The 22,881-nt window shown below is 43.3% G+C and overlaps 1 protein-coding gene across 1 annotated transcript in view; it reads right to left on the bottom strand.

Moving 5' to 3' along the window:
• Positions 1-22,881, bottom strand: part of notch1a (notch receptor 1a) — a 31,761-nt gene that overhangs the window by 3,915 nt on the left and 4,965 nt on the right. The window contains 27 exon segments of the mRNA XM_036588233.1: positions 200-348; positions 764-1,183; positions 1,682-1,917; positions 2,124-2,459; positions 2,554-2,666; positions 3,295-3,552; positions 3,679-3,811; positions 3,918-4,102; positions 4,269-4,422; positions 4,684-4,885; positions 5,310-5,431; positions 5,433-5,539; positions 6,069-6,221; positions 6,707-6,826; positions 7,392-7,505; positions 8,623-8,768; positions 9,164-9,356; positions 10,497-10,607; positions 11,700-11,933; positions 12,145-12,258; positions 12,468-12,581; positions 12,687-12,872; positions 13,246-13,401; positions 13,588-13,821; positions 14,417-14,539; positions 15,168-15,506; positions 16,129-16,391. Of these exon segments, the coding sequence (XP_036444126.1) occupies positions 200-348; positions 764-1,183; positions 1,682-1,917; positions 2,124-2,459; positions 2,554-2,666; positions 3,295-3,552; positions 3,679-3,811; positions 3,918-4,102; positions 4,269-4,422; positions 4,684-4,885; positions 5,310-5,431; positions 5,433-5,539; positions 6,069-6,221; positions 6,707-6,826; positions 7,392-7,505; positions 8,623-8,768; positions 9,164-9,356; positions 10,497-10,607; positions 11,700-11,933; positions 12,145-12,258; positions 12,468-12,581; positions 12,687-12,872; positions 13,246-13,401; positions 13,588-13,821; positions 14,417-14,539; positions 15,168-15,506; positions 16,129-16,391 (5,015 nt within the window).

The following is a 22,881-nucleotide window of genomic DNA, read 5'->3' as shown; positions in this document are numbered from 1 at the left end:
ATGTGATATGTGCACATTTTGTATTTTATGTTTTATATTTTCCCCAGTATATTTTTTCCCTGTAGAGGCTGTGCTAACATATTCAAATCAACAAAACACAGGAGTGTTCAAAATTTTCCATATGACTGTACAGACCCTAGCACAGACCCAGCTGTCTGTGTGTGTGTGTGTGTGTGTGTGCGCGTGCGTATGTACTCACTGGTAACTGCTTCTATGATGTAGGGAACGTTGAGATTGCCGCTGGAAGCCAGCGCTCCGAGGAAGGCCGCCACATCTGTAGCACTCTGGAAACACTCGTCTGATTGCTGGAAACACTGTCGGTTATCGATCTCCAGATACACGATGGAGCTGCAACACACAACAGGGTTAAGTTAACACACCGCACAGAAACACATTAACAAAATTATAATATGTTGATTATTTCCAGTACAGACTCTGCACACAGAACACAATAACCTATAAAGAAACTTTGTACGTCTACCACACAGGTGTGTAAATCTCTGACCTCAGGATTTGATTATGATTTATTGCTAAACACAGTTTGACCAAATTATTTTGCTATGATCCAAAATTAGATTAAAAAATATACTTAATAAAAAGTGCCTACTATTTACACCGTATCAGAATAAAGATAATATAAACAAACAAACAAACAAACAAACAAACAATACACAAAGCTTTTTTCTGGGGTTAGAGTTATCTATCTCTCAGTCATGCATGCTCTCATTCTTGCACCTTGTTGGTCAAGTTCACTGTTACTCACCCCTTAATCTCCATATGGTCCAGTTCTCGCCGTAGTCGTGTGTGTATGATAGCAGTGATGCTTCTCCTGGCGCGCTGCAGCAGCTGGGCCGGGTCGCTCCAGTCATGGCCCGAGCGTTTGTGCTTGCTCAGCTCGTGCTCGTTGCCGTAGTACGGGAAGATCAGTGGCTCTCCATTAGCGTCGCGCCGGAACACCACGTTGGTGTGGAGAAGTCCACTGAGCTCCCTCAGGAACGAGGACGAGCGGTTTCGGAGCTCATCCGGTGGAATGTGGACTACCAGCACCAAACTGCCCACTGCCAGCTTTTGGGGGACGTCCTCTGCACAGTCTAAACCGTCCCACTCACACTCCACGTTATTACAGCCCTGATCACAGTGACCGTCAGAGTAGTGGTCCTTACAGTACTGATCATACAGGGGACTGGAGAGAAAGAGAGACAGAGAGAGAGAGATTAACTTCTGACACTCGTTACAGCACAAACCAGTGTGACAGCTATATATAATTGCGTATATATTCTGAATATATACAAAATTATTTTCATATTTTTCATATATAGTTATATAGCTATTCCTGTATATTAGATTATATAATGGGCCTTTTGTTTTTTTCAGGGTTCAAAATACTACTCAAGACTTAAACTGAGCATTGGGAAATGTGTGGTGCCCTAACACAATTTCGTTTTCATGATTTTTCATCTCCAACATTTACAGAAGGCAGCAAAATGTTGTAACTAGTAATATAAGTTAATATAACGAGATTTTATAGTACTTCTGAACTATTTCTATTTATACAACCATCATGAAATGTTCACAAAATGTAAAGGAGAGCTGGATTTGTCAGCAACAATACAACAATTATGATGATTGATAAAATATAGTGATAACATTTTTTGGCCCTGCCAAGCTCCATGAGACTCACTTGCACTGGCCCTCCAGTCTCTGGCAGTCGAATCCGTCATAGAGGCAGCCTGCGTTGGCACACTGCTCGTCACACTTGCCGTCGTTGAAGTACCTCCAGCACTGCAGGGCGGCGCTACAGTTCTGCCACGGGTCGTCAAAGTTCAGAGAGCAGTCTCCACCGTCCCAACCGCACGCGTGGTTATTACACTGAGAGTCACAGATGGCATTACCTCCCCTGCCCTCGCACTGCGCCACCTACGGGTAAGACAGCATGATGTGGACCATAAATACCAAGTACAATCAGGCACCACACTGCAATTACAACTGCAACATAGAGATATGGGTGAATAAATGATTTGGCATTGAAGATCGGCATGTATTATGTTGACCAAAATGATTACGTTTATTGGATCATGCAAAAGCCTTGATGCCTTGACAGTACTGTGATTGCTCAGGCCTACCTCACAGTGTATCTCCAGCTCCGGTGGCGGGGCAATATCCTTGCCCTGCCCACCGTTGAAGGAGTAATCCAGTATGTGACAGAGCAGGCCGTTGAAGTTGGGTGGACAGAGGCAACGGAAGAAGGGAGCATCAGCGATGGACTGGCAGGTGCCCCCATTATAGCAGGGGCTGGACAGGCAGGGCGAGTCGAGGCGGTTCTGACACTCGTGTCCGCTGAAGCCCGGTGGGCACAGGCAGCGCGGGCTCAGGTGACCCGAGACACAGGTGGCACCGTTACGGCACCGCAGGGAGCCGCAAGAGTGAGAGTTGTACTCACAGGACGAGCCAGAAAAGCCCTGCAGGAGAACACACAGAGAGAGAGGGGTCAGACGTGAGGGCAGACTGAGGTATAGGTGTACATTTGTGTTCATTTACAGTTTGTGCACTTACAGGTGGGCATTTGCAGATGTATCCATGTTTGGTGTTGCTGGCAACAGCACAGGTTCCCCCATTTTTGCAGGGTTTGTCCTTACAGCCATCAAACACAGTGTCACAGCGCTGACCTGCAAACACACACATATGGTTACACTATGCATTATTAGAGCTAACGTTCAATTGTACACACTGACACAGCAACAAGATCGTTTTTTTTGCCCAGCAGATGGCGCTGTAGCTCTACATTATTGAGACTGAGTGGAGCATTTTATATTATAGCATTATATATATATATATATATATATATATATATATATATCCCTACTTGCTGGTGCTGACAAACGGCGACGGTAATAGCACTACTTAAAATAATGGCCATTCTTTTTTATTACTATATGTTTTATTTACATAGCTCTAGATCTCTTAACACTGTACACGTTTTTTGGACCCTCGTTCACTTTCCTGATGAACAGAACGTATGAGGGGTGGATTTAACCCAATGCCTAAACTGTGATCTTGACTCATTGATATACTACCCCTGAAACAGCATTGATTGTCCCTAAATCTGTAAAACCCTTCCATACAGTTTCATGTATGAATCTTTAAAAAAGGTGTCTGAATTATTGAAAACTGACTAGATTTTTAAAAAAGGGAAACGGGAATACACCCTGGCAAATTCAGCTGCCAGCGGGCTTAAACGTGCTAAATACATAGACCCAGGGGTGTGTGTATGTATACATACGTGCATGTAAGTACCTGTGTATCCTGTACGGCATTCACAGCGGTAGCTGTTGACCAGCTGAACGCAGTTGTATGATCCGTTGGGGTCACAGGGGTCAGACAGACACTCATTAACGTCTCCCTCACACCTTTCTCCCACGAAACCCGGTAGACACACACACCCGTAACCGCCGATGCGGTCAACACAGCGGCCACCGTTAAAGCACCGTGGCTCACCGGTCACTGGATCAGCATCCGGAGAGCAGTCGTCCACGTTTATCTCACAGTGAACACCTGCACAGAGGGAATTACATGTGTAGACAAGTCTATATATGTATATAATTCTCATTTACACATTAATGAGTTCCTTCATATTCACTTATCAACAAGTAACTCGTGAGAAGCTGTCCGTGTTCTCACCTTGCGTTCCTCGAGGACAGGAGCACTTGTAGGAGTTGACGAGGTCTATGCAGGTGCCACCATTCTGGCATGGCTGAGACACGCACTCGTTTATCTCCTTGCTGCAGTTCACACCATGATAACCCGCAACACACTGCCAGACAGAGAGAGAGGAAGTGAGGACGAGAAATACTCATTATAAATTACTTCGACTCCATGTAATCAGGTGCTTCAGTAAAAATCAAATTAGGTTTTCATACCTCACAGGTGTATCCTCCCAGGTAGTCAGTGCAGGTGGCTCCATTGTGGCATGGGTTTGGTACACACTCATCTACCTGCTCCTGACAGTAACTGCCCGTGTAGCCTGCCTGACACCTGCACAGGTGTGTGCTGCCCACATCCACACACTGACCACCGTTACGGCACAGAGCACCCACTGATACACCTGAGAAAAGAGAGTGTGCACATTAGACAACCATAGTGTTAAGAACACAGATCCCTATATTTAGGCATTTGTGCCCAACCACTCCACTTAAATAAACAAACAGAATATATACACTGTGTATATATTACTTAATACTGTACTGTACAAACATAACACTGTGTGTTACCTTGCTGCTGGGCAGCAACCTCACAGCTGACACTGGGCACGTCACAGTAGAGTCCGGTCCAGCCGCTGGCGCACTGGCAGGTGAAGGAGGAGCCCTGCTGCCAACAGGAGCCTCCATTCTTACAGGGAGAGGAATCACACCACCGTACCAGGCTCTACACACGGACACAAACAGGGACACACAGGTTTAATACCAAACAAAGACCTCTACACATTGTAACCACTCACAGTTCAAATACAAGCATTTTTAAAGTCACCCTGTCCGATGGACGCGTCCATAAAACAGCTATATAAAGTAAATAACACAGGTGTTGGGCTAGGAATGTTATACCGCACTTCTGTTGGTCCATTTTTCTTTGCGTTTTCTCAGTAAAGAATTCAAATCCAATTCATAATTTTTTCAAGCTAATTTGCACCTGGCAGTTGGCGCCGGTGTAACCATGGGGACAGGTGCACTTGAAGGTGCCGAAGCCGTCCTGGCAGGTGCCCCCATTAAGACAAGGCCGCGAGTCGCACTCGTTGACGTCGTGCTGGCAGTAACTCCCCGTGAAGCCCGGCAAACACAAGCATGAGAACGAGTTTATCCCATCCACACACGTTCCACCATTAAAGCAGGAGCTAAAAGGCAGAACAGACACAGGTTAGAACTGCAAGAGTAATGGATACATACGTATTTATGAGAGCCACGTACTATGTAGACCCACTGTATAGGTGTACTATTACAGACGGCTGTTGACCAGATATTATTTGGCTGGTGCTCCATTCTCAGCACAGCAGTGACAATGACAGTGTGCGTGTGGTGCTGGTGTCAGACACGGCGGTGTTTTTTATACACGTCTGTGACACTGCTAGGTTGAGAACGGACTGTTCAGCATGTAAAAATATCCAGCCAAGAGCGACTCTGTACTGAGAAACTGAAGGACTAAAGGACAACACACACTGTACATGAACAAATGGGCTAGTCTCTAACTGTACATCCGCAAGGTGGAGCTAGGGAGAGATTACTAAAGAGAAATGAGCGATAAGTACGAGGGTCTCATACCTCTCAGTGCAGTCCGGTGTGTTGATCTCACAGTTGATGCCGCTGAAACCGGCAGGGCAGCTGCAGGTGTAGCTGTTCACACAGTCTGTGCAGTTCCCTCCGTTGCGACAGGGGGCGCTCACAACACTCATCAATGTCCTCAGCACACCGCTCGCCCCGGAACCCAGCAATGCACACGCACGTGAAGCCGTTCACGCGGTCCACACACACTCCACCGTTACTACATGGGTCTGAGAGAATTTTTTTTTTCAGTTTTATAGCAAACGACATCATGTCTACAAATTATTCGATTTGAAAGTGATGTCTGGGCATATGCTAAATACTGAAAAGACCGATCTTAGAGTGAAATAAGTGCGGATAAATTAAGAATTCCAAAGGCTGGGTTTCAAAAAGAATCAGCTGAGGTATAATGTATTTTGTCAAAATACACATTTTTATTTCTCTAATAAAGATGCTATTAATCACAGAAGTGACATTTCTTTTATGTTACAAGTGCAGCCTCCAAATGAAGAAAAAAAAAAATCATGAAAGTGGTGTTTTAATGCATTCTGGAATCTAAACCGTTCAAAAACTGTCAAGGTTACATTAATTAGCAGTTAAAGAGGTTGTGTGTGCATGTCTGTGTCTTACTCTGGGTTACAGCTGATGATGGACACTTGTATATATTTCTCTATATGTGTCGGCATATGTGAGTGAATGTTTCTTAAACAGGGTTTGGTGGAGTACACTTTTGCGTATGTGTGTGGGTGCGTCTCTTACTCGGAGTGCAGTCGTCAATGTCGGTCTCACACAGATCTCCGGTGAATCCGGGGTTGCAGTGGCACTGGAATCCACCCACTGAGTTCACACACACTCCACCATTAAGGCACGGAGACTTCACACACTCGTTAATGTCCACCTCACAGGTCTGACCTGCAGAGAGGAATGATTCATAAAATTCTTAGTTCAGTAACTTTCTTGAAGCAAAAAATAGCAAAAACAGCAAACAGCAAAAAGTAAAATATCTGATACTTTAGACTGGCACAGTGAAAGTTTCCCTGATCCACTCAAACTGGCTTCTTAAGGCCTTGGTACACTTCTTGCGGAAACATCAGTTGCCTGGCTTCAGCAAACAATATGGTGTAATTGTGGAGGAAAAACAACTACAGATATCATGTGGAGGTTAAGGTTTAACACACTACTTTGTGACTGGTCACTGCAAATGCAACAGCCAAAACAAAACCGCAGAGAATGTGCAGGCTTCTAAGCTTGCGGAGGTAGTTTCAGCACAAAGTATACAGAGGTCTTTATGTTTATATGTATGTGTATGTGTTTGTAAGTGTGTGTGAGTGTGTGTGTACAATTATGCATGTGTTACAAATATTTACAATATATTCAACACTTATAAGCACACTTACCTTGCCAGCCAGCCGGGCAGGCACAGGAGAAGCTTTGGTAGTCTTCAGACTCGCGGCACACACCTCCATTCTTACACGGACGAGCGGAGCATGGAGCTAACACGGTCTCACACAACTCTCCTGAGATACGCACACCAACCAAACAAACAAACAAACAAACAAACAAACAAAGGAGAAAGTTAGGATGTCGAACACACCACACGCAAAGCAAAACAAACACACACATACTTTCTCCTTCACACACACACACACACACACACACACACACACACACACACAAACACACACACACACACAGAGGTCGTCAGGGTCAACCATCTTTTGCTATCTCAGTTATTTTGCCACTTTTGTTGTGCAACATTCAGCAGCATTTTCTTATCAGTTTCCAAAGCGGTCAGGCGCACCAGGCCGCTGTCCGTCGTTTCCCACAATTGTGACTTTTTTTCCTTCCAACAGGAAATAGGAAGTAGGCAAACAGGAAATGGAGCCATTTGAGTTCCCACTCTGACACAAAGCACCATGAAGGAGTTTCAGACACGCACATTCTTTCAAATGCCAAACAATGCCAGGCATGGCAGCGTGAAGAGTGATGTGAGAGAGAGAGAGAGAGAGAGAGAGAGAGAGAGAGAGAGAGAGAGAGAGAGAGAGAGAGAGAGACTGAGAGGATGAGTGCAGGTGTTTGTACCGGAGTAAGGCAGTAAGCAGTTGCATTTGTATCCTGCAACATCATCAATACAGGTGCCCTGGTTCAGGCAGGGGTTGGAAGCACATTCATTGATGTTAGTCTGGCAATTAGGACCTACAACACACAGTACAGAAAACAAATAAACAGGTTAGAAAAACCAACAAACATCCATGTTTTTAGACGATTTTCAGGACGCTGGATGATACATACATCCTGCATATCAACACCGTCACGTCTCACAGAAAGTAATTTTAGAAAGAAAATGTTCAAAGTAATTTTGGTCCATTTCTGCTGGTACTTTCGTTGTCAAATTAATGCACCTCATATTATATATTAGTACATATGACATGTACATATAAGACGCCTATATATACACAGCACTGAGCAAATGTTTTAGGTACCCCAGAAATTCAAAAGTTGATCATTTAAAAAGCCATTTATCTGGCTCAGAAAACCACAACTATTAGAATAATTTCAAACACCACTATTACAACAAGCAGCGATTTTATGTCAAAGTGGTTGTTTAACCATTTCCAAACCTCTCAGTGTGGCAGCCCAGTGTTATTTGTAATCATCACCCAATGCATAATTTGGATAATTAACGCTTCTTTAATTTACATCAACAAAAAATCTGGAACCAAACCTGTGTTCTTGTAACTAGCACAGAGGATATCAAATACATTTTTAAAAACAAGAAGTTCTTGTTTCTTTTCATTGCACATTTTACATTTTAAATTTACATTTATTCTAATGACAGTGTTTTTGCATTTTTAAACAATTTCCTTAGTTGCCAAAACTTTTCTACAGTTTGCTCCTGGGCCATAAAAATGGGTTAAGCCCTAAATAACAGAACAGTAAGGTTTTGATGGCCTTAACAAGAAATCATTAAACACATAAAGTAACTTTATATGGGAAAAATTTTCCATCTGATTTCTTTAAATCTGGAAGTTTGTACATTTGCAGACAACCTTTTACAGAAAGAAGAGTCAGTATTTTTCCACTCAGCACTGACGGCTTCAAAAACATTGCTGAGCTAGTTTGAGCTTAATATGAGAAAAAAAATATTCTCTAGAGGGTTTAAATCTCTGACCAGGCTAAAACCATTATATTTTGGGCTTGGCCAAGTGTATTTGTACCTAACCATACAGATAATCTTAGTTTTCCAATAAAGTCAGGACATTTTTGTTCTGAAAATGCATAAAAATAGTTCCACGTTGACATCAACACTGACCGGTGAATCCTGGTCTGCAGCTGCAGATGTAGCCATTGGTCATATCCCTGCAGGTTCCTCCGTTCACACATGGGTTGGACAAACACTCGTTGACGTTCAGGTCGCAGTTACGGCCCGTCCAGCCAGGCTCACACACGCACAGATAACTGCAGGGAGAGAGGACGAGAGCATATCAGCAAAACTGTATCCAAGTAACAAGAGCAAGTTATGTGTATCCTAGAAGAAGAAAAGAAAAAACTTCATCCTATAAGCTGAAAACTGTTCTCCGATTGGCCGACAAAACAGCAAACAGACGAAACTTCACTAACAAAGAAAACTGATAAATACAAATCAAACACAAAGCAGGCAGCAGGTCCCTTTCGTAAAAGAAGGAAATGATCCATGTTGCCACTGGAGCTTGCTAGTTCACTCAGTCTCTCTGGTTTCACAGAAAAAAGAACTGCATCTCTCAGCCAAAGCGCCGAGCAGCTGGTCTGATGGGTTTAATGAGGACTTTTCAACATTTTCTTGATAATCTCTGCAGATTTTGTCTGAGACCCACCTGTTGGCCTGGTCCTGGCAGTTGCCGTGGATACATGGGTTGCTGGAGCACTCGTTTCTCTGAGAGAGGCAGGTGGGGTCGTGGAAGCCGTCGGGGCAGTGACAGGTGAAGGAGTTGACTCCGTCCACACACGTACCACCATTATGGCATGGGTTCAGAGCGCAGTCGTCGATGTTTATGTTACACATAACACCTGAGAGAGACAGAGAGGTGTATTAGTTTAGTGTAATTCCTTTTTAGATTGTTTTACACCATCCTATGTATTATTTTGTCTTTCACGTCTTACAGTTGTAGCATTGCTGTTTATTTTATTATCCTTCAATGTTAGCATTTATTTGAACTGACAAAGAAGGAAAGGTCATATGAAATCTCTCTAAGCAGCACATACATGTTACTGCATTGCAGCAAAAGTCTGATCAATTTAATTTCAATAGTTTAATAATAAGATGGAATCAAGAAGGTGAGCTAGTTAGAAGAACAAAGACTGGTTCTTCTGCACATAGATTTGACGAAGGATTGATAACGAAGGATTGATTAGCCAAGCCAGCTACTGGATCATAACTACAAACATTACTGGCTTTCCACAAAGACACTGACACACATAAAGTCACATACAATGTATTTTTGAGCAAATAAGTGCTTAATGCCCCGATAAACAGCTTTTTAAATATAGAAACACATTTCTCAGGTGCCTAAAACTTACTCACAGCACTGTATATGTATCGGTCGAAGGTCTTTGTGCGTGTGCTTTAAGGATGTTGAACAGCTGGGGAGGGAGGGGCCCTAAACTTTGTGAATGACAAAGAGCACAGCATCCCCCACCCTTCCTTTCTTTTCCTCTCTTTCATTCTTTCTCCCTCTCTTTCTCTCACACACTCTTCAGTGGGGGCGGAGGGGTCCACAGAGGGCCGTTTACACACACACAAAGGAGAGGGCCATATTTCACACACGACCGAACAACAATTACCCCCCTCGCACTCACCCTCCTCCACAGACAGACCGGGTCATCTAACTGCCTGCTCCTGCTCCAACAATGGCCCTTTATGCAACTCTCTCTCTCTCTTTCTCTCTCTCTCTTTCTCTCTCTCACAAACACACAGAATACGTCCCTCGTTCGTACTCACTCTTCATTCAAACAAAAGTTTCTCACGTGTGCTGAGATACAGTATCCAGTGACGAGCGCATATTTAAAAAAGCATCAGTGCCAAGCACACCTGAGTGTCCCATTTAGAAAAGGGCGTCTCTGTCCTCCTGTCTGTTACCCGACACCCGAAGCAGTGCGTCTCGCTCGCCACCTGTTACCCACACACAAATAAACGCTGCATATTCTTACCTGTATATCCAGGATCGCACAGGCACTCGTAGCCGTTGATTTTGTCGATGCACTTGCCGAAATCGCATGGTTTACTCTTACAGTCGTCCACGTTGATCTCACAGTTTCGACCTGCAGATGCAGACACAGTTTAGAGCAGGGGTGCCTAAACTTTTCGTATTGCAATCTTTGTGGTGGGACAAGGCCAAAAAGACAAAACAATACACAATGAAGGGTTTCCTTCCAAAATGTGTTACAGACTTCCAAGAATTCTTTTTTCCCCCCGATATACATTGTTGGGAGTGACATGTACTGTGTTATATTATGGGTAATTCCACCTTTATTAGAGAAATAACAATGTGTTTTTCATGATACATCAGCTGTTATGTCTGTCAAAACTTGTTATATCCTACATTATTACTAATGCATATACATTTAAGCATGTTTTATAATGTATATAGTGTAGTATACTGTATTTTGTTTCTAAGGTACTTCAATACAATTATGAAGTTTAAAGGAAAATAAGACTAATAGGTTACAGTATAAAACGATGTTTGTTCTTTGATTGGCTGAGGACTTGGGTTGAGGGTGACTCTCTGGTGGGACAAATCAAATGCCTGAAGTTGGCCCATGGGCAACACTTTGGGTAGCTCTGGCTTTAAGGGAATCAACACCAGTGTATGTTTGTGCATGTGTGTATTTCTGTGTGTGTACGTGTGGGCTTAGAATATAAATTCAAACTTTATAAATATTTAATAGATTTGAATTCTTTTTCAAGCTGCAAAGAAGGAAGTAGGCTATATATTTCAATGTTATCTCTCCCAAATCCATAAGGGGGCGCTCAAGCACCCTCAAAACTCAGCGTTTGAATCAGTGATTCTGAACCTAAGGGTAAAGGTATAAACACCAGTTTTCATTATGAACAAACATGGTGGCTGCGTGAGATGAAGATGATAATTCATGATTATTAGCTGACTACTGTACAAAGCTTGGAAGTAGACTATTCAGTTTCCTTACATAAGAACATATTACTGCCTATTAGTATTACAAGTAAGTTTAAAAACTCCAAAAAAAGTCAAAATATATTGCAGTTTATTTGTTTATGGTCAGCAATGGCACGTTTTCCTCTGTGCCTGACAGGCCTTGTTCGTAACTCCTGGTTTGAAGCCTAACTAGGCAGCACCAGAGGTAGACTTATATAATGAAATGGACATTTTTGTGTACCTGTGGTTCCTTTAGGGCAGGCGCAGGTGTAAGAGTTTTCACGGTCCAGGCAAGTTCCTCCGTTGCGGCACGGCTTACTCAAGCACTCGTTAATGTTGATCTCACACAGCCGGCCGGCGTAACCAGGGCGGCACGCACATGTAAACGAAGCCAGGCCATCCTTGCACACCCCATAATGACACGGGTTTGAAGCACATTCGTTTATATCTATCTCACACAGAGAGCCGGTAAAACCTGCAAGGAGAGAGAGACAGAGAAAGGAAAAAGGAGATCCTCAGCAGTGTATTTTTAGCATTGTGTATTTCAAACATCAGGAAAAGGAAAAGGCTATAAAGAGATAAACAGTGGAACACGGCGGGAAGTGCATTCATTCTGTGTGTTAAGGTGATGGCATGTGTACCACCATTGTAACGTGACCTTGAGAGGGATTATTATTATTACTCACCTTCTCTGCACTCGCAGGTGTATTTGTTTGGGCCATCGGTGCACTTGGCTCCGTTTTGACACGGAGTGCTGGCGCACTCATCAACATCCACTTGACACAGACTTCCAGAGAATCCTGGGAAATAAAAAGCAGGCACTTTCACACCTAACTACAATGCACATTGTTCTCCCCTTCACCTCTCTGACCACTGCTCTCTGTACAAAGGATAGCAGGATAGTAACAGCCTATCTGGTTGTCCCTATCCAGTCCATTAGAAGCTGGATATTCCAAGTACAGAACACAACTGTGGGAATAACGAGCATGTGACCATTGATGCTTGTTACCTTTTGGACACTCGCAGTGGAAGGAGTTGATCTTGTCGATGCATTTGCCATTGTTTAGGCAAGGCTGGGATGCGCAGTCATCGGTGTTAATCTGGCAGAACTCACCCTCGTACCCTACACAAACACACACACACACACGCACACACAGTATTAGATCACGTAAACCACAAAGCTAAAACATCAAGCACCCCTATGCAGTATAGTTGGTACAGTCCTAACCTGGCATACAGATGCAGTGGAATCCACCAATCTGGTCGAGGCAGGTGGCATCGTTCTGGCATGGGTTAGACTTGCACTCGTTGACATCCATTTCACAGCGTGGCCCTTCATAACCTTTGAGACACTTGCACTGAAACGAGCCTTTGGTGTTCAGACACCGGCCGCCATGCTCACACGGATTGGCCCCTGAAAACACAACAATCAGAAACAGGTACATGCAATGTCAGCCAATCACGAAACTGTTTCTCTCTTGGCGAGAACTGCATTAACAGTGCGCTCGGATTTTCCTCGTTATGTCGTAAAAGTCCCAAACCGTCTCATGATTACCAGTTGTATGTGTCTGATAATCATGGGCTACTGCTGAATTTATCATGTGTACGATATGTATATCTAGCTTGTTCTGCTATGTTGTCATGGTAACAGAGAATGCTCTGGCTGAGTGTATGTCACAACCTGTAAACTCAGGTAACATGGAACTATGTAGTGAGCACCTCTCTAGCCAATCAAAGCTGATCCCCATGCCCCGCCCCCTCTGTACTGTACTGTGATTGGTCATTACCGAGAGAGCACTCGTCGATGTCCTGGTTGCAGGCCGAGCCGGTATATCCGGGAGGGCAGGTGCAGATGGCTTTCCCGTTAACTGGGTTTGTGTCACAGTTGGAGCCTTTCTGACACGGGTTACTGATACATGCATCATCAAGGTGACACAGTAGACCTGCGAGTAAACAAGTAAAAAATAAACAAAAACAAACCTCTGTGTATAGCATTTACATTTACATCAGACACACACTGGAAAGCATCCACAAGCTGGTGTAAGCCATTTTGTCTATAACAATGTATTATATTTTTCAAAAAAGCTATTAAACTCCAAATTTGCAAAGTTTTCATTCCTCTCACTCACCAGTGCGTCCATGTGGACACTCGCAGTAGAAGGATGCGACGCGGTCATGGCAGGTGGCCCCGTTGTAACAGGCAGCGCTGGCGCAGTCATCAATGTTCTCGCTGCAGTCGTCCCCGGTCCAGCCGTTCACACACACACAGTGGAACCCACCCACCGTGTTGTGACACGTTCCTCCGTTCTGACATGCGTTTGGAGACAGCTCACACTCGTCCACATCCTCCGTACAATACTGGCCTGTGGTGAAGAGGTCAAAGCTCTGAGTTAGCTGTTGTGCAGTATTGTGTATAGACGTGTATCTGTATAGGTCTGTACAGTGTGGCAGCTGTAGGTTTTGTACAATAGGGTGTAGTACTGCATAGCAATGTTTAGTAGTGTGCAGTTTAGTTAGCACAGTTTACACAGTGATAGTTTGTGTAATGCTGAACCGCATTGTGTAGTGCTGAGTACTGTATCGTAATGGTAGTGTATTAGTCAGTGCTTGCAAATTGGTAGTTGTAGGTGTTATTTAGTAGTGTGTAGTATTTGTGTATTGTACCTTTCCACTACTTGACAGCCATAGATCTTAAGTAGCATTGTACAGCACTGAATAGTACTGCGTAAAATTGTGTTCATTGTGTCCAGTGCATGTCACAGTGGCAGTTGTAGCATTGCAGTGTTGTACAGTTCTGAACAGTCTTATGTAGTGATGTATTGTCCTATATAGTAAAGAGTTGTGTAGTGTGGTATTGTGTAGTGCTGTATAGTGTTGCATAGCGCTGCATAGTCTTGTGTTGTGCAGTGTTGTATAGTGTTATGTAGTGTTGCGCAGTGCTGAGTAGGTGTGTTGTACCTGTCCAGTGTTTGTCGCAGTGGCAGTTGTAGGTGTTCACTCCGTCCATACACTTGCCACCGTTCTCACAAGCATGCTGAACACAGTCATCAATATTGTGCTCACAGTCCTGACCTGTAAACCCTGAGAGAGAGACAGAGATGGAGAGAGAGAGAGAGAGAGAGAAAGAGAATGAGTGGGAGTGAGTAAATCAATAAGCCTGTAAGAAGAAGACTGTGGGAACTGTCTTTCTGTGTGCGAGTGTGTAAGTGTGTGTGAGCAAAATTCACCTCCTAACCTGAACACATCAAAAGAGTGTGTGTGCTGAAAAATATGTTTAACACTGGTAATCAGGATCACTTATTGAGATTAATCATCAACTGAAAGTTAAAAGAGCTGCATTCCACTTCAGAGCGACATGCTGCTTGTTACACTATAACCACTCACACACACAAACACACACACACTTTAACTCCCCACACACTCTTCTCCTGTCTGTTTAACTGTTAGTGAGGGTGTTGAGCACTGATCTAATTCAGTCACGATTTTTTTGGAAAGTATTCAACACATGATGAAAAACTGCACTTACACTTTTGATGATTTAATTATTTCTAAAATTATACTGAATAAACAAATGTGACCGGGTTTGATGAGGACAAAATGAGGACATACACAATTATTATTATAGTTGATTATAATTAATCCTAACATTCAAATGTTGATGCAGCCGCATCGCCCCCATCAATCTGATGTATCATGCTGCATCTCTAACCTGGCAGACAGGTGCAGGTGTATCCGGTATCGCTGGTCTGTACGCACGTCCCCCCATTGGTGCAAGGTGAGGGCTGGCAGGGGTGAAACAGGCGCTCGCAGTGTGTCCCCGCGAATCCAGGTGGGCAGTGGCAGCGGTAGGACCCCACCTCGTTTACACACACTCCGCCGTTGCGGCACGGCGAGGGAGACAGCGCGCACTCGTTGACGTCCTGCCGACACGTCTGCCCGTGGAAGTTCGGAGGGCAGGTGCAGATGAAGTGGGAGTCAAACGCTGAGCACTGTCCTCCGTTAGCACAAGGGTTGGACGCACAGGGATCCGCCTGCTGACACGTCTTGCCTGCAAAATGCACAAACCTCTTAGAGTCTGTATTTACAAATATTTAAAGGTTCCTTCTCACTTTAGTCATGCAAAGAGTTCTTTGAGTATTCATGGTTCTATATGGAACCACATACATTCAAAGAACTTTTCGCATGATCAAAGGCCTCTTTCCTTTTTCAGATTGATGGAAAATGTGCTGTAGATGGTTCTATATAAAATATTTTTGAAAAGGGTTCTATATAGCACCAAAAAGTGTTCTTTATATCGTTACGATATCAAGCTTGTTACGATAGAAGAAAAAGTTCTATATAGGACCATCCACAAAACACTCTCCATCGATCGTTCATGACGCAAAGAACACTTTAATCATCAAAAGAGTTCTTTGAGTGTTCATGGTTCTATATAGAACCTGACATGTGTTCTTCTGTTTTCTACAACCAACTCAACAAAAAAACAAACAAAAAAAAACCCCAAAAAAACTATTCTTAGATTTTAGGAAATTAATTCTACATTTGTTATTTATTCTAATGTTATACAATATTTTTACTAGCTAAAAGTTACTTTACTGCTGAAATAAACAGTTATGACACTTTAAATTTGCCTGGCTGCCTAAAATGATACATATATAACGTGTACGTACCTGACCACCCCGGTGGGCAGCGGCAGCTGAAGGTGGCGAGTGTTGTGAGTGAGCAGGATCCTCCATTGCGGCAGGGCGAGCTCATGCAGGCGTGGTTCACCGGCGTCAGACACAGCGGTCCGCTGAAGCCCAACATACAGTCGCATGTGAAGTCCACATCGTTGCCCTGCGTCCGAGGCTTACACACGCCTCCGTTACGGCACGGGGACGGACTGCACGGGTTCGGGAACTGACACTGCGCACCTGCGAAGTCCGCAGGACACCTGAAAGAGAGGAGACACAAACATATAGACAGGGTGAATGTGAGAAGTTTTAACAGTACCAAGGTGACTGACGTTCGCTGGAGCTACGAGGCTAATGTCGCTAACAAGTGATGGAAGCTTATACTCCCCCAGTTAGCTTTGTGTGAAAGGTACAGGCTCCAGTACGGCTGCGACGGCTGTTTTGGTTTTTCTCCTTTTATTTCTCTTAGATTTTTCTCCGTCTGCTTGAATTAGGGATGGAACAAATACCGCTTCTCCCATATTCCTTCTTACATCCAATATCCAGTCCAGCAGTTACTGCTGATATCAGCTCAAATATCAACGCCTGGTACCAGATCTGCCTTCTGTAACTTGAATCCTCTCTCACTCTTTCTCTTTCTCTCAATCTGTTTCACTTTCTCAAAAATCTCTCATTTTCTTTCCCACTTTCTTTCTCTCCTATTTTCTCTCGCTCCCTCTCTTTCACTTATATTTCTCACTTTCTCTACATTTCTCTTTCACTTTTGTCTCCCTTTCTTCTCTCTCCTTTTCTCCCCCATTTTTACTCGCCCCTTCTCTCTTTCACTTATCTCCCTCTTCTCTTTCTCTCTCACCATCTTTCTCTCTCCTATTTTTTCTTGCTCCCTCTTCTCTTTGTCTCTCCTCTTTTTCGCTCTTCCTTCTCCTTACTGTCTTTATTTTCTCTCGCTCCCTCTTTCACTTTTTGTCTCTTCTCCCTCATTTCTTTGTCTCACTGTTTGTCTCCCTCTTTCTTCTCTTTCTCTCTCCTTTTTCTCTCGCTTCCTCACTTTTTACTTTTTTGTCTCCCTCTTCTGTCTCTCTGTTCCCTTTTTCTCTCTCTTTCCTATTTTATCTCCCTCCCTCTCTCTCTTTCATTTTTGGCCTCTTTTCTTTCTCTCTCTCTTTTTCATGGATTTCCCTGTCCTGTTTTCTTTCTATTTTTCACTTTCTTCTCTCTCTCTCTCTCCCCGTCTTTCACTTTTTGTCTCCCTGTTTCTTTCTTTCCTCTATTACTCTCTCTCCTATTTTCTCTTGCTCCCTCTCTCTTCTACCTTTTGCCTCTCTTTTCTCTTTCTCTCTCTCACTTTTTCACAATTTTCCTGTCTCACTTTCTTCACTCTTCATTTCGGTCAGTCGGTCTCTCTCTCTCTCTGCTGAATGGCCGCACTGTGTGTAATCCAATTATTTAGACAACAAAGTGACCCCATTCACTTGCACTCATGCTCACGCACACTCACACAATCAGGCCCATTGAAGATTTTCCCGCCAAAATCAAGAGCAGAGCAGAGCAGAAAACGAACTTGATTGTGATTGTGAGCGCGTGCACGAGAGAGAGCGAGAGAGAGCGAGAGAGAGATAAATTAAGTAAAAACCTTTTTACTCACAACCTGTTTTTTTCAGGCAAAAGTTAGGTTTCATTTCTGTTACACAGCAAAAACAACAACAAAAAAAGACGCAGCACAGCGTCACAGTTTTCTTGCCGAGCTGTATTTTCAGCGTCTTTTGCAGTTCAGTAACAGTGCTGTTCACACACAGCTTCCTGCAGGGCTTTAATCCATCGCCTGTAAATGAACACAATCTGATAAGGAATTAAACACAGTATGCGTGTGTGTGTGTGAGTGAGTGTGTGCATGTGTGTTTCTGCAGCAGGTGTTTGCATTAATGAGGACAGTTGTGCAGCAGCCCCTCCTCTGCACCCTGTTGCCATGGCGAGTGGCGTGAGGTCAGTGGGGCTGATCCCCAGAGGGAGCACACTCCTCCTGTCATCTTTCCATCCATCTCTATTCCTCCCTTTCTCTCTCTTTCTTTCTCTCGGTATGCGGACGCCACTTTGTTTCTTCACTGTTCCTTTCCAGTTCGGCTCCATCACACTCACTCTCTCTTTCTCTCCTGTTCCTCTCCCTCTGATCCTCTCTCTCTCTCTCTCTCTTCTCTCCAGCTCGTTCCCTCTATCTTTCATGACGCCTCCTTTTTTCTGTTTTTATGTCTGTAAATGTTTGTGACTCTAATCTGATCTTACTGTAACTTCTATCTAGCAATGTATATGTATGTGTGTGTGTGTGTACCCTGCATCTCATTTATGTACCTCAGACTCACAAACTGTATATATGGCAATGTTTGTTTATTTCATAAGTTATTTTATATATATATATATATATATATATATATATATATATATATATATATATATATATATATGCATACGTGTGTGTGTGTAAGTCAGCCAATAAAGCAACAACCTGGAGACGCATGATATCATAATCATCGGCACATTATTGCTCATAAACACTGTCAGCATCAGACAGATGTTTAGATTTGACTGATGTTTCAAAATGACTTCTTTATGTAAAGCAGAATGTTTAAATGTGTTACTATTCATTTCACTCCATTTGTAATATAAATAAACGTTACATTTCTCTATAAAGCTCATCCAAGTAAAATCAGACCCAATTTATACATTTTATAAGTGTTATTAGGCACCAGGATCAGCAGATATGCACATGAAAAATATCAGATATCGACATTGGCCTGCAATGTCCATATCGGTGCATCCCTACAGCAAAGCAACACAAACACCCACCAGATACATGCGAGTGTTATGTATGCATCTGTGTGTGTGTGTGTGTGTGTGTGTGTGCTCCCAGCATTAATGCTGTCACTCTTTGTCTGTAGGGCATCTGCAGCTCGCCGTGGCAACAGGTTTGTCTGTGTGTGTGTGTGTGTGTGTGTGTGTATCTGAACAGATGCTGTGGTGACCTCTGACCACATTTGTGACTGCAGGCTGTAGCCTGTCGCCTTCCAGGGGGCTGGTCTGCCATCTGCGGCAGACTGCTGGGTCTGTGTGTGTGTGCATTCACACCTCGCGCTTCCTGCCCCCGAGTGTCAACTCAAACAACAAACTTTCATTTTCCCTTCATCTCGTCTCCAGGCCTTCCTACAGTATACTTTCTTTAACACCCCAAACTCCAGGGGTCCGCGCGTGGGCTCCCCACTCTCATAACCACAGAACTTACACATCAGTTCCACATCGGCTACCGAACAGTAAGTCACAGCGCTGCTCAGCTTTAGTCTCGGCTTGAGCGTGTGAACAAATCAGTAGCGGCCTTTACTACAGCGTGTGAGAAAAAAAACAGCTGAGTTAAAGCGAAAGTTCAACGAGAAATCAAAGTTTTCCCCTCACGTTGGCTGCAGTCAGTCAGTAAAGAGTACGCAAACAGTGGGAAAACTTTTCTGACAAACACGAGTCGGCACCTGGCCAATTTATTGCTTTTGTTCTGGCTGATCTGCTATGTAGTTTCATAACAGGTAAGCGCTCGAGCTGAATCTGAACGCTGCTGCTACCCAAATGTAGTGGCATAATCAGGCATGATTTATTGTGTTGCTTTGCTACTTTTTCCTCTCATTCATGTTATTTAAACAGGCTGCTGATTTCTCATTTATATATTTCAAATAATGTTGCAACTGACCGAAAACATGCTAGAATGTTCATTTTGCCTATATTGGCAATAAAAATTCATGATTGGTGCACCAAAAGCTATTTGTTTCACATTGCAGCTATAAAGATAAAGCAGCATGGCTTATATAGAATAATACATAAATAAGTTTCGCTGACTCTAAATTTAAGTCAGTCTGGTAACTTATAATGGTGTGAAATCTACAAAAATAAACAATTATATGGCTGAAATTCAAGCATGTTTTTAACAGCACTCTATTTAGCGCTGCTCTGTGCCACTTCCTGTGCCATCTTACCTCAGCTGGGGCAATGACATCTGTTACACTGAGGCCCACACACATATACATAACTTATACACAAGGCAAGAGAGGTAGGGGTCTGTATCTGCGTTCACACCCCAGTCCCTCACTCTCTTACATACATACCTTACACGTTTAGCAAATATTCATAATAGTTACTTAACAGTTTAAGGGGTTACAGTGAGCACTCCCATTTATGAGTCTTTATGTAATGTAAAGTTATCAGGCCTCAATAAGCATCACGTTCACTTACTGACTTAAAGAACACAGATAAAGTGGAGCAGAACTGACTTTACAAGCCTTCCAGACAGTTAAACATGGTTTTTTATGGAGGTGTGATGTTTCAGTAGATGTCCTGATGCTGGACCATCAACAACAAAGCTGAAAGTGGCTCCTGTGTGCAGTGTTTTTTAGAACGGACGATGATTATAGTGATAGTGAATGCTATCAAGTCCAGCACTACATACACTTGAGTGTTCGGTGTGCAGAATCAGAAACAGACAGACGTTCTAGTGTTCTATTGTTAGAACAGGTCCAACTAACGGAAATGTGAATCACAGTGAGACGTTCTCTACGTCAGTCCTGACCACAGGACGTTCCGAAACATTCTCCTTTCAGAAAACAGACAGGCTGACTGAATCTGACACACACACACACACAGCCCGTCCAGATCTCCTATCTAATACACACTGGAGCAGTGTTATGTCAGCAGGGGGTGCAATAGGGTGTCAGAAACCTCCGCTAAAATGACCAGAGATGCTGTCCTTTCGCACTCCCTAAATAGAGCAGCACCTGTGTATTAGTTTCTATTCAACTTCTATGCAGTTTCTATTCACGAAAAACGTACACAGCTGCGTACGTCCAGAAAAGGCTTCACTTCAGATGAGTGAGAGGAAACGATCTGAAAGATCCTCGCACTTCCTGTTTGCAGGCAGAATATCAAACAGGACACGCACTCCTGTTTGTGTGTGTGTGTGTGTGTGTGTGTATGTGTGTGTGTGCGTAGGCACGTTCTATTCTAATTTACTGGGTGGTTCACTGTGTGGCATCAACGGACCTCTCTGAATTCACTCATTTTGTTGTTTGTTTGATTACTGATTATCGCTGGTGCTTCAATGTAATCACAGAAGGCAGGGATGAACTTTAAGTCTGGACACTCTGGTCAAATTACATGCTATTTTGATTTTCTGAGTGAAAGTAAGTTAACGCATCCAAATATGGCTTTTTCTGCTAATTTTAGTGCAAAATTTCTATTTATTTGTCGCATTTAACATATTGGGAAAAATAAAACATTCGGCAAACAAACAGTAGTTGTGTATTAAAATTAACTTAATTTCTCTCAGAAAATCAAGACTTTTCATGTCAAACTTTTTCGTACAACTGTCTCGAACTGAAAACGATTAATCGTTAAGCCTTAACAGGAAGGCTGAGAGTGAGAGGAATGGTGGAGATGGAAATGGAGAGAGAGAGAAAGAGAGAGAGAGAGGTCATGTGGGATGCAGCCAACAGTCTCTCACACTTGTTTGCTTTCAAATCTTTGCGCCCCCCCTCCTCCTCTCTTCCTAATCTGCTCCCCCACCACACATACCCCGTCTGAATGGTGTCCTGTTCGGAGGGCAGATGGCTGAGGGAGTAATGAGATTGGAGAAACTCACGAGAGCAGCAGAGTGTGTGTGAGCAAGATAGAGAGCGAGAATGAAAAACAAGGAGGAAGATGTGATGGATGTTATGAGGGTGTGAAGACAAGGAGAGAAGACTGAACAACCTTTACGCTTTAGCAATATAAATGTGTGCTTTGGAATATAAGGATAATGTACGTGTCAGAATTGAGATCGATCATCGTACATAGAGGGAAACGGATGAATGTCCTATTCTGTCTATAATGAAATATAAATGTGGAAGTCGCTTCCCTGAATGTATAGAGTTGATTAATGTAAGAAGTAGAAAACAACAAATACGTTCATATTGTCAGTGTAATCATTAACCCTCGTCCCCGAAACTCTACCTACACAAAAAAGGAAAATGTTCTTAGCTTTAATGAGATGCTATTCTGGATCATTTCTTTTGGTTTCTGTGCAGATTGGAAAACAGGAGAGATAAACACTTATAACAAGTGCATGAGCGTGTCTGGTCACTATGTGAGGGAGCGTGTCTAGCCTGCGTGTGTGTGTGTGTGTGTGAGGGAGAGTGTAGGACAATAGGAGAGAAGGCCAGCTGTCGGACTGAATGGGCTGAATAGGCAGCAGGAAAGTGTGTGGGGGGGGGCAACGGACCACAGGAGGGGGAGAGGGGGTGTAATGCGCCTCTGGGAGAATGTCTACAGGCGCGTGCACGTTCACGCGCACACACACACACACTCCGGTTGCTAAGAGGGGACACTCTTTCAAATTAGAGAGCCACCACACTGGACAACTTTATCAAACACACATGTACAGACACTTTCTCAGATCTAAAATGCCCCCCTGTGGATTATACATATGGAAGCACCTATATGTAATAATGTGTCCAGTATGTAATACAGTATATATATATATATATATACACACACAGTACTGTGCAAAAGTTTAGACACCTCAGAAAATTCCCTTTAAAGAGGTATTTAACTGTAATAAGCATGATGCTGCATGAAAACACTAATTTGATTTTATGCGTGTCACCATTTTTTTTTAAACATTTCCAAACCTCTCCTCAAAGGAGAGCAATAGTTTTCTATTGCTATATCTAATAGTTTGACTAT

The sequence above is a fragment of the Colossoma macropomum genome, unplaced genomic scaffold (genome assembly GCF_904425465.1).
Source record: "Colossoma macropomum unplaced genomic scaffold, Colossoma_macropomum, whole genome shotgun sequence".
Classification (NCBI taxonomy): Eukaryota; Metazoa; Chordata; class Actinopteri; order Characiformes; family Serrasalmidae; genus Colossoma; species Colossoma macropomum.
Note: the sequence above shows the minus strand (reverse complement) of the source record. Positions and strands in the feature narration are given on the sequence as shown.